Below are 17,333 nucleotides of genomic sequence, written 5' to 3'. Positions count from 1 at the left end.
CAACATAGTCCTGAGAATTTGTTGCATCTTTGCAAGTGTCACCCTTTACGAACATTAAAAATAGGTCCCATTTATTTAGTCCATGTGGTTCAGATCATCATTAACCAGTTATTCAAAACATTCCTATTTTTTAGTCATGGCAACCACATTTACCAACATTACATCAGTCACGTCCTTCAGTATGTGAAACGGTTTTAAACATTTTGACATAATAAAATGTAATATAAATGCAAGTATAATAAATCTAGGTCATTGTCTTTTATTACTTAAACTTACCCTTTTTTCTACTATGGGGATGGCTTTTATGAATTAATCCTTTTGGCACTAGGCTTCAGGTAGCAGAAGCAAATAACATGAATTCAGGTAGAGGCCAGCATGTCCCACAACACTTTTCATCCAATAAAAGTGTATGGTCAGAAGTTAGGCGGGTTGCCCTCATCTCCACAACCAAATTCTCATAACATGTCTAGTGAAGTATTGCAGTCACAATACAATTAGCAAATTTAATTATCTTAATCAATTGTAATTGTTTTGCCCAACCAACATTTTTCAGATGACACTTTAAGCTTTGAGTTGCATGCGCTACAGATGCATATTAAATACAAGACTTGCATATATATTTGTACGGATAGAACAATGCTAAATGTAGGTAGGCATAGACTCTCTCCTTGTATAAATTAGGAATCTTTAAAAACCACAAGTGATTCTTTACTTAAAATGGAAAATGTAGTCTAGACAATTTTTAAATACTTCAGATAGCTTCTTTTTTAGGTTTCACTGATCAATTTAAGTGTTAAACTTTGGTGGGAGGATAATGTTTAAAGTTGTGCACTTGCTATGAATCAGCTACAATTTTATGCAAAGGATTACAATACATCCACTGTATCGCAAGTTATAATTTCAGCACTTTTATTAATATGCAAAATAAATAAATAATACAATACACATTGAAAGAATGTCTGTAAATAAAACTAAATGTGGTGTACCTTCTTTGACAGCATATATACAAGCCAGAGGTATATTTTACTACAAATTGTTATATTTCATTGATTCCTACACTACCTCAAACATTACATGTTCTTGTAGAATGGCTGTGCAAAGGTAGGCAGCTAAGTCACCCTACAGAATCCAATCAAGGCACCAATACTGTCTTCCACAAACAGAAATACTGCCTGTTATTTGTACTTCATAAATTCATGCGATTTACACAATTTAAAATGATAATTTGATATACATTAAATAATATAAATTGTAACATATATGTCCTAGTTCCGTATCACTTACTTGGAACTCTGTTAATATAACGGCGCTTACTCCTAAAGGTGTGTGAAAATTAGAACAAATGTTTGTGTGCCATGCATGCTTTATAGTCACCAATGCTATAATGAGAATTAGTTGATGAGCTATATATGCTATTCAATTGGGGGTTCTAAATTGTATACTGAATGCAATTAATGAAAAATAAAGTAATAAGCAAAGAAATATTGGCAATTTAGTGCTTCGTCTGCTCAATTAATCTTGACGTCAACAATTTTTACTTTCTACTCTCCCTATCCCACCCACCTCAATTACAATTTCACAGTCCATCGAACATTCAGATTAATAATCTTCATCTTCAGGATGAGTCACGTATGTAGAGGGTACTAATCCCTGTTCACCACCAAGGCCACACAGCAGCCAGTCAGCATCCACTTTTGACATCACTCTCAGAATGTCACCTTTTTTAAAGCTGAGTTGTCCTTTTTCAGTCGCAATGTGATGGCAAAGCGCTTTCACTTCTCTTGAAGGAAAATAAAGTAAAGATGTGTCTGAAAAGCTAAAGGCACAAAACAGAGCTCAATATTATTCCTATTCTTTGTTAGCTTTCTGATATCCCACACCATTATGCACTGTTAAAACTTTTCAAACCACCAAAAGCCATGTGAAAAAAATCTGATTCTGAAATATTTGTAGAAATCATATGTATTTAGGAATAGTGTTGTGACTTTCTCAATTGAAACCCTTGGAAAATTGTAACTTTTCCTGTACAATTTGATCAGTTATGAAATTCCTTTATGATTGCACTTCATAGATATGGGGCTGGAATCTCCGCCTGTGGGATGCTCCATTTTGCCGGCAGCCCGGGGGGTTTCCCGATGTCGTGGGGCTGCCCCACAATGGGAAACCCTATAGACCAGCCGGCATAACGGAGCATTCCAATGGCGGGGTAAAACAGAAATGTTGTGCGGCGGGGTGGAGAATCCAGTCCATGATATGCCAGCAGGAGTATTGGATTACAGAAGAATGTGACAAAAGTGAAGCATTTTGTTCCTTTTCATATTTTTAGGACAGATGTGAACATGAAAAGTGTAGGTTAATTTACAGAAAATAATCTGCACTTTTGATGACAACAGCTACAGGATCTCGACATGGGTATGAATGTGTGACACATATTATTAGTAATTAGTTGATGGTATTTCACAATTTTGGTGCAAACAATTCAATTGTTCTGGCAACTATCAGGAGGAACAGGATAGGTTGGCCTCATACCATGCCATTCATAGTTCACAGACTTTAAAATCCAAAAGATCTTGGGCAGGATTCTCCGAGCCAAAATTGCAATCGGCGCGGGAGCGGAGAATGGGCGTCAAACCCGAGATCGGGTCCAACGCCGTTCCCGGAGAATCAGCTGCAATGGCACGCGCGCGGACGACGTGGCGCCGGTCGGGGGCCATTGAAAGAGGCTCCCGCGGCGATTCACCGAGCGCAGTTGGCCGAGTTCCCGACGACGTGGTTCTCATGGTTCCACGCAGTGGGAGCTTCCATGGTTCCACACAGTGCAGACTCAGTCCGCAGCTGCTATGGTGGGGAGCGGGGGGGGGAGGGGGGGGGGGGTCGGCCACGCCGCGCGGGGCGGCCAACACAGGCCGCTGCCATGTGCATGTGCGGACCCCCGACCGGAAGTACAGGGCCCCGTATCGGCCCTGCTAGCCCCCTGTAAATCGGAGAATCACCCTGGGATTTCTCCAGGTAAGTCCAGAGTGATTCGCGTGCGTCTTTTCACAGGCATGGGGGCATAGCCCCATTATTGGAGAAGCCCGCCCCTTTAGTCTATGTTTGATTGATATGTGAATTTCAATGGGAAAGCCTACTTGAATCCTCCAAATGGCTGACTACCTAATGTAGTTAGAGACAAATATTCCTAATATCATAGCTTGGATACACCTTCAAATATGTCCCTTTATGATTGATTTATTTCCACCTAATCATTCTGAAACCACCAAGCCTATAAGCAAGACAGATACTTCTTGCGAGATTTAAGGAATTGTCTCTCAAGGGTGACTTTTATGTTGATTTAGTGCACAAGAAGTTTCTTTGCTGAATACAATACATAGCCTTTGCTATGTTTAAAATTTTGGACAGTGTTTAATTATTATAAATCTACTATTTATAATTAATACTATTCATGTATCAGTTAATTTGTTGATCAAACTCAATCTATTACAATTTATCTTCTACTTTCTGAAGTTAAACCATATAACAATATACGTTACTTCAGGTACGTTGAGATGGAGATGTGGGTTCTCGGTTTGACATTTGGGCTCACCACATTCGCCTATTTATTGGTCATAGAAAGGTACATTCAGGCACTGGGAAAGAATGTTCATTCATAAAGTTAGCCTGTGGCTCTGCACATGAGGAAAGCTTTTCATATAAAAACACAAATAAGTAACAGGATAATAATGAAGCTTAATAAATACTTAAAAGTTGCCTTATACACCAAATACATAACAGCGGATCCATGAATGCGGACAGACCTACTGAGCATTTCCAGCATTTTCTGCTCTTTTTCTGTTGTACAAACTTTTTGTTTGTAACCAGAAAGGAACTTCAGGTTAAATAACGGACAGATCAAACAGACAACAAACTTATAAATGAGTAGTATTACTTTAAAATAGTAGATTTACAATAACTAAACACTATTCAAAAAATATCAAATACAGCAAAGACACTTCTCTTGTATTCAACAAAGAAACTTCTTGTTCACTGATTTGACATAAAAATGACCCTGGAGACACAGTCCTTATATCTTTAATAAAATTAAAAATTTAGGAGGGAAAGAATTTTAGAAACAATGCTCCGCATTCAGAATAGTATTTTTGTGTTTTGATTTGCAGTTAGATATTAGCTGGCATTACTATATTTATGATTATACTACACGTGATGTTAACCAGTCCCTCTCAAAGTGCAGCCTGTAATCCAATTTGTGTTAATATAGTTTTTTTTCCAATTAAGGGGCAATTTAGCATGGCCAATCCACCTACCCTGCACATCTTTGAGTTGTGGGGGTGAGCCCCATGCAGACACGGGGAGAATGTGCAAACTCCACATGGACAGTGACCCAGGGTCGAGATTGAACCCGGATCCTTGGCGCCGTAAGGCAGCAATGCTAACCACTGCGCCATCGTGCCGCCTGGCCATATCAACATAGTTGCCAATTTTATAAACCAATAAAGTGAACTAAAGTTTATGTTGTTGCTTCATTTAAACAGAGTTTCAAATTGTGGTTAATGGTTCTGAGCTAAAATTCCTGTCAGCTATATTTTTGGTTGTCCAAAATTTTAAAAGATTGCAAAAGCTCCCCATATTGCATCTCAGACATATGAATGACCTAAATTTAATTCTCCCTCAGTGCTGTATTAGCTAATCCCAGTTGGGAGTATCCTAGCATCTGCAACCTTTGTGACCAGCACTCCTTCGTGATTCACTCAAAATGGACATTTATAGCGTCACAGCCAGAAGAATTCTGCAAAAATGTTGCGAAATAACAACTAGTCGGCAATTCCAACAGATCAAGAAAGGGTGATTTAAGCATACTGTGAAGTGCGCAGATTACATCTTCCATAAAATTTAAGGTTACAAGGCAATGGAGTATACTGCATAACCTCCATAAATATTAAGAAATGCATAATTATTGGAAGTAAGCCAGTCAACATTTTACATCTAGAACACAGAACATACAGCGCAGAAGGAGGGCATTTGGCCCATCGACTCTTCACCGAACCACTTAAGCCTTCACTTCCTCCCTGTCCCCATAACCCAATAACCCCTCCTAACCTTTTTGGTCACTAAGGGCAATTTATCATGGCCAATCCACCCAACCTGCATGTCTTTGGACTGTGGGAGGAAATCGGAGCATCCGGAGGAACCCCACGCAGACACGGGGAAAACGTGCAGACTCTGCACAGACAGTGACCCAGCGGGGAATCGAACCTGGGACCCTGGCGCTGTGAAGCCGCACTGCTAATCACTTCTGCTACCGCGCTGCCCTAAGTGTATAGTACATAGAATAACTAGTGGCCTAGGATTATCAAACTAATGGCTGATCCCTTTTTAGAGATAAATACGGGCCAGGATTCCGTGTTGACACCCGTGTAAACACCGGTGTGGTGTACGCCGGCGTCAACGGGCCTCCTGGTCCAGCGACAGCCCTCTCCGCACCGTCATTGCGCAACCTGGCGGAGATCTACAGCGGGCCTTTGCGGATGGAGGTAGGCCCCCTCCAGATCACGGACACCCACTGATCGGTAGCCCCCAATCGCGGGCCTGAACGCCGTGGAGCCCCCCCCCCCCCACCGCTGAGTCAGATCCCCCCCGCTCCCCCACCAGGACGGCCACCGCGGCCGCGGGTCCGAGTTCCAGCCGGGTTGTACCAGGTTGGAAACACGCGGCGGGACTCGGCGGGAATTCGAGAATTCCTGCAGCAGCCTCTTTCAGTGGCCCCTGACCGGCGCTACGTTGACCACGCGGGCACCGATTGTCCGTCGCCGGAGAATCACGTCCCGGTGTCGGAGCGGCGCGGTGGGAATTTCCCACGTCACCGCCGATTCACCGACCCGGGCTCGGAGAATCCCAGCCAAGGTCACTGTGGTAGCATTTTAAATGAAACAACTGAGATTATGCATCTAAGCAACAATTTTGCACAATAGGTTTGTAACAATTTCCTCACGGGAAAAGACAAAGAGGACAATTTGGTGTACTTCTGTTAATTTGCTACTGATTCACTTCAGAGTGTATTGATAGAGGTCTTAAATGTATAAACGGAGGGAACAAGTTTGAAAATAAATTAAGAAAATGATGCAGAATAAATTCCTGTAGTGAGTGCTCTGCATTTATTAGTCAAAAGATCCTAAATTTAAATGTTTGCAGGTACTCCAAGTACACCTTTTTGCCCTACCAGAACCTACTTTACCTGCAGTAACCAGTAACCTAGTCAGTTACAGTTTACTTTTTGCTTCTACAATGTTCTCTCTTACTGCTTTTTCTCTTATTTTCTTTTCCAAGGGCCACACGACTTATACTCGGCATTAGGGGATTGAATGATGATGAAAGATGAGGCAAGTGAAGCCTCTGATGCGACCATCAATTGACTCAAGGACACGGGTAGAAGTAAACTGTGGCTTTAATTGACTTACAACTGAGCCTGCCTGCGACTAGCTGAACTGAAGGCAGGCTCTCAAGACCGCAGCACTTTATACTTCCGGTTGTGGGAGGAGCCATGGGTGGAGCCAAGGGTGGAGCCCTGTATATGCTCCTCATCTCCCCCTGTGGGCAGAGCCGCACAACGGCTCACAGATGGAGCCCACAGGGATACAGTGATACACAGTGTGAATTTATATTATACATTCACCACAGCCTCCCAATTATTGTTCTCATTGAAATCCGCCAAACTTACACTCAGCATCAAACCCTCTGCTTTGTATGGCTTAGTGCTAGAATGAGCATTGTCTTTTCCCACTGGGACTTCAGAAAAGCTAACCTTGTTACTTCAAGTAACAAATCCAGTCACTGAAATTACTTAATACACGTAATGTATAACTGCCGAGGTTCAGGAAAATAATGTAAATACTACTACCGCTCATGCTCAGCTTTTCTTCCTCGAGGTTCTGGCCGACTACCTCCAGATTGTGGGTTGATTTGTTCTGTGATGTGCTGAGGACCTCTCCATTTTCCCGTTCCCATAGTTTGCACCATTAGATCATACACTGATCTATCAAGTCCTAGCCAGCCAGAAGGTAATCTGGAAAAAAAGGGATGGTAAATACTAATTAAAATAAACAAACATTTCAGTATAATTAGCAAATGTGGCTACAATACAGTCAATACCTTCATCCAAGTCTCTAACATGGCTTGTAAATAGATGAGGCCACATCACTAATCCCTGTGGCACTCCACTGTTGTACTTTGCCAACCTGAAAATGCTCTATTTATCCATTTTCTGTTTCCTGTTCATTAGCTAATTCTTTATTCATGCAAATATATCACCTCCAAAACCACAAACTCTTATCTTGCGTAGTTACCTTTTATATGGCACCTTATTGGATGCTTTTGGAAAAAAAAATACACTGAGGGCGCGATTCTCCTAGCCCCGCACCAGGCCGGAGAATCGCCGCAACCACGCCACGTGCCCGGATGCCGGCGCACGATTCTCCAAGGTGCGGAGAATCGGCGCCATTTGCACTGCATGGTTGACGTGGCGCTGGCCGCGGGCCGCTGCCGATTCTCCGGCCTGCCGAATGGAAATGACAAAGTCCGTAAGACCATAAGACCATAAGACATAGGAGTGGAAGTAAGGCCATTCGGCCCATCGAGTCCACTCCGCCATTCAATCATGGCTGATGGGCATTTCAACTCCACCTACCAGCATTCTCCCCGTAGCCCTTAATTCCTCGCGACATCAAGAATTTATCTATCTCTGCCTTGAAGCCATTTAGCGTCCCGGCCTCCACTGCACTCCGCGGCAATGAATTCCACAGGCCCACCACTCTCTGGCTGAAGAAATATCTCCGCATTTCTGTTCTGAATTTACCCCCTCTAATTCTAAGGCTGTGCCCACGGGTCCTCGTCTCCTCGCCTAACGGAAACAGTTTCTTTGCGTCCACCCTTTCTAAGCCATGTATTATCTTGTAAGTTTCTATTAGATCTCCCCTTAACCTTCTAAACTCCAATGAATACAATCCCAGGATCCTCAGCCGTTCATCATATGTTAGACCCGCCATTCCAGGGATCATCCGTGTGAATCTCCGCTGGACACGCTCCAGTGCCAGTATGTCCTTCCTGAGATGTGGGGCCCAAAACTGGACACAGTACTCCTAATGGGGCCTAACCAGAGCCTTATAAAGGCTCAGTAGCACATCGCTGCTTTTATATTCCAACCCTCTTGAGATAAACGACAACATTGCATTCGCTTTCTTAATCACAGATTCAACCTGCATGTTTACCTTTAGGGAATCCTCGACTAGCACTCCCAGATCCCTTTGTACTTTGGCATTATGAATTTTCTCACCGTTTAGAAAGTAGTCTATGCTTGGATTCTTTTTTCCAAAGTGCAAGACCTCACATTTTCTCACGTTGAATTGCATCAGCCATTTCCTGCACCACTCTCCCAAACTGTCTAGATCCTTCTGCAGCCTCCCCACTTCCTCAGCACTACCTGCCTGACCACCTAACTTTGTATCATCGGCAAACTTCGCTAGAATGCCCCCAGTCCCTTCATCCAGATCATTAATATATATGGTGAACAGCTGCGGCCCCAACACTGAACCCTGTGGGACACCGCTGGTCACCGGCTGCCATTCCGAAAAAGAACCTTTTATCCCAACTCTCTGCCTTCTGTCAGACAGCCAATCCGCAACCCATGCCAGTAGCTCACCTCGAACACCATGGGCCCTCACCTTACTCAGCAGCATCCTGTGTGGCGCCTTATCAAAGGCCTTTTGGAAATCCAGATAGACCACATCCACTGGGTTTCCCTGGTCTAACCTACTTGTCACCTCCTCAAAGAATTCTAACAGGTTCGTCAAGCACGACCTCCCCTTACTAAATCCATGTTGACTTGTTCTAATCCGACCCTGCGCTTCCAAGAATTTAGAAATCTCATCCTTAACGATCGATTCTAGAATTTTACCAACAACCGAGGTTAGGCTAATTGGCCTATAATTTTCCCTCTTTTGTCTTGATCCTTTCTTGAACAAGGGGGTTACAACAGCGATCTTCCAATCGTCTGGGACTTTCCCTGACTCCAGTGATTTTTGAAAGATCTCAACCAACGCTTCCGCTATTTCTTCAGCCACCTCCCTCAGAACTCTAGGGTGTAGCCCATCGGGGCCAGGAGATTTGTCAATTTTAATACCTTTTAGCTTTTTTAGCACCATCTCTTTTGTAATGGCAACCATACTCAACTCAGCCCCCTGACCCTCTATAATTTATGGGATATTACTCATGTCTTCCACTGTGAAGACAGACGCAAAGTACTTATTAAGTTCTCCAGCCAGGGACTTCCGGTTGCGGCTATGACTAGCTAAGCCGCACATTTGGAAGCTCCTGCAACAAAGGTGTTTTTGGGCCAATTGGAGGGCCCCAACGGCGCTGAAAAAACGAATCCCGGTGGGGGAAGGTCCCCTGAGGAGAACTAGACCGATTTTATGGTCGGTACCCGGAGTGGAGCGGCAAGAAAAACGGCAGCAGCTCCCCAAAAAAAGCGGGGGAAGAAAATCAAAATGGCGGCCGGCGGTGCACCGGAGGAGTGGAAGAAATGGGCGGAGGAGCAGCAGGCCGCTCTCCTCCGTTTTTTCACGGAGATGAAAGTGGAACTCTTAGAGTCCATGAACGCGACGGCCACCAGGTTGGTGGGAGCCCAGGCGATCCAAGAGGCGTCGATTAAAGATCTGCAGCAGGAGATGGCCGCGAGGGAGGAGGAGGCCACAGTCATCGGGGCAAAGGTGGAGGCGCACGAGGCACTCCACACGAAGTGGCAGAGCCGCTTCGAGGAGCTGGACACTCGGATGAGGAGGAAAAATTTGAGGATCCTGGGCCTGGAAGAAGGCCTGGAGGGGTCGGATCTCCCGGGATATGTGGCGGAGATGTTGAGCTCCCTGATGGGGGAAGGGGCCGGTCCGGCGCCCCTGGAATTGGAAGAGGCATACCGGGTCATGGCCAGGAGGCCTAGGGCAAACGAGCCCCCGAGGGCGGTGCTGGTGCGGTTCCAGCGGCTAAGTGATCGAGAGAAAGTCCTGAGGTGGGCTAAAAGGGAGAAAAGCAGCAAGTGGCAGAACTCGACGGTAAGGGTGTACCAGGACTGGAGTGCGGAGGTGGCAAAGCGGCGGGCCCGGTACAACCGGACAAAGGCGGTGCTACACGCGAAAAAGATCAAATTTGGAATGTTGCAACCGGCGCGCTTGTGGGTCACCTACAAGGACCAACATCATTATTTCGAGTCCCCAGAGGAGGCCTGGACCTTTGTACAAGAGGAAAAGTTGGACACGAACTAAAACCTGGGAGCACCGGCGGTCGTAGCCGCCGGGGGACTCTTGATTGTGCAAGTGGCCCTTTTCTTTTTCAGGCCAGGTCGGAACTGGGTAACAGTTTCGTGGAGTGTTTGGGGTGTTTTTTCTCGAACGGTTGACTTTTCTGAATATTTTGAAGGTTTCGAGTTGTTGGGTGTTTCTGTATATTTGTACTGTTGAAATCTCTATTGTGGGTCGTTGGCTTCTTATGGGGTGATTTCTCCCGTTTCCAATTTCCCTTAGTTATTTACCCCTCCTACCCTTTTTCTTTGGGTGCTTGGGGGGGTTTTTTGGTTCTTTTTTTTCTTTTCGGGTTATGGTTATCTGCGGTTATTTATACTGCTTGATGGAGGGTGATGGTTGGGCACGCGGTTAGTTGAGAGTTAGTTAATTATTTTGTTATTTAAGTATGTAGTTAAGTATTTATGTATTTAGTTGCCATTGGGTATTTGTATTTATATCGTTAAGTTGGGGAGACGGGACGGGGGGGAGCGGGTTGATTATGCGGGTCTTTCTCGGGGGTTTTAAGGGGATCTTTCACGGGCGCAGATGGGGTGAACCGGGAGGAGTCGGAATGTGGCAGGAGCAGCCGGGTCAGCGGAGACCAGCTGACTCTCGGGAGTACGATGTGGGGTACATCGCGGCTAGGAGGGGTCCTAGCCAGGGGGGGGGGGGGGGGGGGAGGGGGGGGGGACTGGGGGGGGACACCGGGTTGCTGCTAGAAAGACCAGGGACGAGAAGGGGAGAGCCGGGGGGGGTGGGGGGCCATCGCTATGGGAAGCGGGTCAGAAAAGAAGGGATGACCCGGGGCGAGCAAGGGACAAGACATGGCTAATCGACAGGGAGTAGGGACGGGTCGCTCTGCGACCCGATTGATCACGTGGAACGTAAGGGGGCTGAATGGGCCGGTCAAAAGATCAAGGGTCTTCTCACACCTGAAGGGACTGAAGGCTGATGTAGCAATGCTGCAGGAGACTCATTTGAGGGTAGCAGATCAGGTCCGCCTGAGAAGGGGGTGGGTGGGACAGATGTTCCACTCAGGCTTGGATATCAAGAACCGGGGGGTGGCGATTTTGGTGGGAAAGAGAGTGTCGTTTGTGGCGGCAGAGGTGGTGGCAGACAAGGAGGGCAGGTACGTGATGGTGAGGGGTAGGCTGCAGGGAGAGAGTGTGGTACTGGTAAATGTGTATGCCCCGAACTGGGACGACGCGGGTTTTATGAGGCGCCTGCTGGGCCTCATCCCGGGACTGGAGGCAGGGGGCCTGATCATGGGAGGGGACTTTAATACGGTGTTAGACCCTGGGCTGGATAGATCGAGTTCCAGGACGAATAGGAGGCCGGCAGCGGCAGAGGTGTTAAGGGGGTTCATGGAGCAGATGGGAGGGGTAGACCCATGGAGATTTGGTAGGCCTAGGGCGAGGGAGTATTCTTTTTTCTCCCACGTCCACAGAGTGTACTCTAGGATCGATTTTTTCGTATTGAACAGGGGGCTGATGCCGAGAGTGCAGGACACGGAGTACTCGGCCATTGCGATATCGGACCATGCACCACATTGGGTGGACGTGGACATGGGGGAGGCGCGGGACCAACGCCCGTTGTGGCGCCTGGATGTAGGGCTGTTGGCGGACGAAGAGGTGTGCAGAAGGGTGAGAACGGGCATTGAGAACTATCTGGGTACGAATGACACAGGTGAGGTGCAGGTGGGGACGGTCTGGGAGGCCTTGAAAGCAGTGATTAGAGGAGAGCTGATCTCCATAAGGGCACACAGAGAGAGGAAGGAGAGGCAGGAAAGGGAGAGGCTGGTGGGGGAGCTCCTAGAAGTAGATAGGAAATATGCGGCGGCGCCAGAGGAGGGGCTATTAAGGGAGCGGCGTAGCTTGCAGGCCAGGTTCGACCTACTGACCACTAGGAAGGCGGAAATGCAGTGGAGAAGGGCGCAGGGTGCGGCGTATGAGTACGGGGAAAAGGCGAGCAGGATGCTGGCACACCAGCTTCGTAAGCGAGATGCAGCCAGAGAGATTGGGGGAGTGAGAGAGAGGGGTGGGGATGTAGTGCAGAAGGGGCAAGAGGTGAATAGGGTCTTTAGGGACTTCTATAGGGAATTGTATAGGTCTGAACCGCCGAAGAGGAGAGGGGGAATGAAGAACTTTCTCGACAAATTGGGGTTCCCAAAGGTACAGGAGGAGCTGGTGGAAGGGTTGGGGGCGCCGATAGAGCTGCAGGAGCTAATTAAAGGGATAGGCCAGATGCAGGCGGGGAAGGCGCCGGGGCCGGATGGGTTCCCGGTGGAGTTTTACAGGAAATTTGTGGACTTGGTGGGTCCAGTGCTGGTGCGAGCCTTCAATGAGGCGCGCGAGGGGGGGGGTTCTGCCTCCAACAATGTCGCAGGCCCTGATCTCCTTGATTTTGAAGCGGGACAAGGACCCGGTCCAGTGCGGGTCCTACAGGCCTATCTCCCTCTTAAATGTAGATGCCAAGCTGTTAGCAAAGGTCCTGGCAACCAGGATAGAGGACTGTGTGCCAGGGGTAGTCCATGAAGACCAGACGGGGTTCGTGAAGGGACGCCAACTTAACACAAATGTTCGGAGATTGTTAAATGTGATTATGATGCCAGCAGTGGAAGGGGAGGCGGAGATAGTGGTAGCGCTGGACGCGGAGAAGGCATTTGACAGGGTGGAGTGGGAATACTTGTGGGAGACGTTGGAAAGGTTTGGGTTTGGGGAGGGATTTATCAAGTGGGTAAAACTGCTCTATTCAGCTCCGATGGCAAGTGTGGTAACAAACGGGAGGAGGTCAGAATATTTTGGGCTCCATCGAGGTACTAGGCAGGGATGTCCCCTATCTCCCTTACTCTTTGCATTAGCGATTGAGCCGTTGGCGATGGCACTGAGGGGTTCAGGGGGGTGGAGAGGACTGACAAGGGGAGGGGAGGAACATCGGGTCTCGCTCTATGCGGATGATTTGTTGTTGTATGTGGCAGACCCGGAGGGGGGAATGCCGGAGGTAATGGGGATACTAGCGGAGTTCGGGGATTTTTCGGGATATAAATTAAATCTGGGGAAAAGTGAGGTCTTTGTAATACACCCGGGAGACCAAGGGGAGGGAATTGAGAGGCTCCCCTTCAAAAGAGCAGTTAAAAGTTTTAGGTATTTGGGGGTGCAGGTGGCAAAGAACTGGGGGACCCTACACAAGTTGAACTTTTCCAGACTGGTGGAGCAGATGGAGGAGGAGTTTAAGAGGTGGGACATGGTGCCGCTGTCGCTAGCAGGGAGGGTGCAGTCAGTTAAAATGACGGTCCTCCCGAGGTTCTTGTTTTTGTTCCAGTGTCTGCCCATCTTCCTCCCCAGGGCCTTTTTCAAGAAGGTAACGAGTAGTATCATGGGGTATGTGTGGGCACATGGTACCCCGAGAGTTAGAAGGGTCTTTTTGGAGCGGAGTAGGGATAGTGGAGGGCTGGCGTTACCCAACCTTTCCGGATATTACTGGGCGGCAAATACATCGATGGTACGAAAGTGGATGATGGAAGGGGAGGGGGCAGCCTGGAAGCGCATGGAGAGGGCGTCCTGCGGCAACATAAGCTTAGGGGCACTGGTAACGGCACCATGGCCGCTCCCTCCCACGAGGTATACCACGAGCCCGGTGGTGGCGGCCACCCTCAAGATCTGGGGGCAGTGGAGGCGACACAGGGGGGAAGTGGGAGGTCTGATAGGGGCACCACTAAGAGGGAACCACAGATTTGCGCCGGGAAACACAGGAGGGGGATTCCAGAGCTGGCAGAGGGCGGGTATTAGACAACTGAGGGACTTGTTTATAGAGGGGAGGTTTGCGAGCCTGGGAGAGCTGGAGGAGAAATTTGGGCTCCCCCCGGGGAACACGTTCAGGTACCTCCAAGTGAAGGCATTTGCCAGACGACAGGTAGCGGGGTTCCCCGCGCTCCCCGACAGGGGGGTGAGTGAGAGGGTGCTATCAGGGGTCTGGGTCGGGGAGGGGAAGATCTCGGACATCTATAAGATTATGCAGGAGGTGGAGGAGGTACCAGTAGAGGAGCTGAAAGATAAGTGGGAGTTAGAGCTGGGGGAACAGATAGAGGACGGGACATGGGCAGACGCCCTGGAGAGGGTTAACTCGTCGTCGTCATGTGCGCGACTAAGTCTCATTCAATTTAAGGTACTGCATAGAGCCCACATGACGGGGACAAGGATGAGTCGGTTTTTCGGGGGTGAAGACAGGTGTATTAGATGTTCGGGAAGCCCTGCGAATCATGCACATATGTTTTGGGCATGTCCGGCACTGGAGGAGTTCTGGAAGGGGGTGGCAGGGACGGTGTCGAGAGTGGTGGGGTCCAGGGTCAAGCCAGGATGGGGACTTGCGATCTTCGGGATTGGGGTGGAACCGGGGGTACAGGAGGCGAGGGAGGCTGGAATATTAGCCTTTGCGTCCTTGGTGGCTCGGAGGAGGATCCTGATTCAGTGGAGGGACGAAAGGCCTCCGAGTGTTAACACCTGGTTAAACGACATGGCAAACTTCATCCAATTGGAAAGGATCAAATTCGCCCTGAGAGGGTCGGTGCAGGGGTTTTCCAGGCGATGGCAACCCTTCCTAGACCTCTTGGATCAGAGATAGAAACTGAGGCCATGACAGCAGCAACCCGGGAGGGGAGGGGAGGGCGGGAGGGGGGGGGAGGGGGGGGAGGGGAGGGGGGAAAACGACGAAGGAAGTACGGTAGCGGCGGTGGCACGGGCAAGGCCTGCCCGAGGACGCTGCTAGAAATGATAAGTTGGTCTGACTGTCGGTTCGCCGGCGGGGGGGGGGGGGGGGGGGAGGGGGGGATGCGCGGGTAGGGGGGGGGGGGGGATTCTTTTTCTTTTTCTTGTTAAGTAGGGGGGTTTGACTTTGTTTTGTTATAATTTAAATGTAAATGTAGGGGGGGTTAAAATGTTTGTATTTTGAAAAATTCAATAAAAATTATTTTAAAAAAAAAAGTTCTCCAGCCATTTCCTCGTCTCCCATCACCAGCCTTCCGGAATCAGTTTGAATGGGCCCAATGTCTACTTTGGCCTGTCGTTTGTTTCTTATGTATTGAAAGAAACTTTTACTATCATTTCTTATATTACTGGCTAGCCCGCCTTCATATTTGATCCTCTCCTTCCTTATTTGTCTCTTTGTTAACCTCTGTTTGTTTTTGTAGCCTTCCCAATCTTCTGATTTCCCAGTGCTTTTGGCCACTTTATAGGATCTCTCTTTTTCTTTGATACATTTCCTGACCTCCTTTGTCAGCCATGGCTGTCTAATCCCTCCCCGGATAATCTTTCTTTTCTTGGGGATGAACCTCTGTACAGTGTCCTCAATTATGCATACAAACTCCTGCCATTTTTGCTCTGCTGTCTTCCCCACTAGGGTCTGCTTCCAGTCGATTTTCGCCAGTTCCTCTCTCATGCCCTCGTAATTACCTTTATTTAACTGTAACACCATTACATCCGATTTTGCCTTCTCTCTTTCAAACCGCAGACTGAAGTCCTGCCGGCGCCGTTCACCCCTGGTCTCTGCCGGTGGGAACTCTGCGCGAAGCGTCGCAGGGGGGATGGGGGGGGGGGTAGCCTGTGGGGCGCGGGGAAAGTGCTCCTTCACCGGGGGGGGGGGGCCGCCGATGGGGTCTGGCCCGCGATCGGGGCCCACCGTGATCGACGTGAACCGCTCCAGCGCCATGCTGGCCCCCTATGGGGGACAGAATCGGTCATCCCCGCGCCCGTTTTGCGCCATCGTGAAACGCAACGGCGTTCACGACGGCGCAAACACTTTGTCTCCATGTTGGAGAATCGCCCCCAGAATCTACAGGCTCCCTTTTATCCAGCCTGTTCGTTACATCCTCAAAGAACTCCAATAAATTTGTCAAACAGGATTTCACTTTCGCAGTTATGTTGATCCTGTCTGATTGTATTACGATTTTCTAAATATCCCGCTACTACCTCCTTAACAATGTATTCTAGCATTTTTCCAATGACAGAAATCAGACTAAGTTGACCTATAGTTTCCTTCTTTCTGTCTCCCTCCTTTCTTGAATAGTGTTACCTTTGCAGCTTACTAATCTGCTGGGACCTTTTCAGAATCTAGAGAATTCAGATCCTAGGCTGCAGGCCATCAATCCAAGGGACTGACACCCTTTGTCATATTAGCTTTCCTAGTAACCCTCGGATGTCCCGATGCACTGACTCCATGGGAATTGCTCGGGAATTCTGAACCTCCACTGGGTAATTCCCCCGCTCCCCAGATCCATTCAAAAAAAATTTAACTCGAGAGTTGAAAGAGGAATCAGAGACTTTGGATGATTCCGACTTACTTCTTTGGATTGTTACCCAGGAACTAGACAACAAATCTGAACTCCTAGTTAGCTACACAACTCACACTGAGCCCTCCCCACCCATCAACTCCCCCGTCAACACCCCGAACTCCCCCCTCAACTAACCTCAGCCCCCAATTACACCCTGTCCTGATTTACCCAACCCCAATTACACCCTGTCCTGACTCCCACCCAAACCCACTATGCAACACCCCTAGACCCGACTTGCCTCTGAAGTGCCTACCCATTCCACCCACCTGCCACCCTGCCCACCTTATTCACCTACAGCTCTGCCACCCTACCACATGCCATCCTAACCCCCTACCCACCTCATCCACAGTACCCCCTTTTTTTTCCTTTATTCTTCCACGGAAATGTGGGGCATCACTGGCAATGCAAGAATTTGTTGCCCATCCCTAATATTTTGCTAATAATAATAATAATCTTTATTAGTGTCAGAAGTAGGCTTACATTAACACTGCAATGAAGTTACTGTGAAAATCCCCCAGTCGACATACCACGGCGCCTACTCAAGTACACTGAGGGAGAATTCAGCATGTCTAATTCACCTAACAGCCTGTCTTAGTGGGACTTGTGGGAGGAAACCGGAGAACCCGGAGGAAACCCACGCAAGCATGGGGAGAATGTGCAGCCTCCGCACAGACAGTGAC

The 17,333-nt window shown here is 48.2% G+C and overlaps 1 protein-coding gene across 5 annotated transcripts in view; it reads right to left on the bottom strand.

Annotated features, from left to right (window-relative positions):
- Nucleotides 1-887: 887 nt before the first annotated feature.
- The window catches only part of rusc2 (RUN and SH3 domain containing 2), a 182,986-nt gene continuing 166,540 nt past the window's right edge, over nt 888-17,333 (bottom strand). For all 5 annotated transcript variants that reach the window (XM_038790837.1, XM_038790838.1, XM_038790833.1 and 2 more), the window contains 2 exons: nt 6,896-7,060; nt 888-1,816 (listed from right to left, as the gene is read on the bottom strand). In XM_038790837.1, the coding sequence (XP_038646765.1) occupies nt 1,600-1,816; nt 6,896-7,060 (382 nt within the window). In that variant the 3' untranslated portion in view covers nt 888-1,599. The remainder of the gene's footprint in view (nt 1,817-6,895; nt 7,061-17,333) is intronic.

The sequence above is a fragment of the Scyliorhinus canicula genome, chromosome 3 (genome assembly GCF_902713615.1).
Source record: "Scyliorhinus canicula chromosome 3, sScyCan1.1, whole genome shotgun sequence".
Lineage (NCBI taxonomy): Eukaryota > Metazoa > Chordata > Chondrichthyes > Carcharhiniformes > Scyliorhinidae > Scyliorhinus > Scyliorhinus canicula.
Note: the sequence above shows the minus strand (reverse complement) of the source record. Positions and strands in the feature narration are given on the sequence as shown.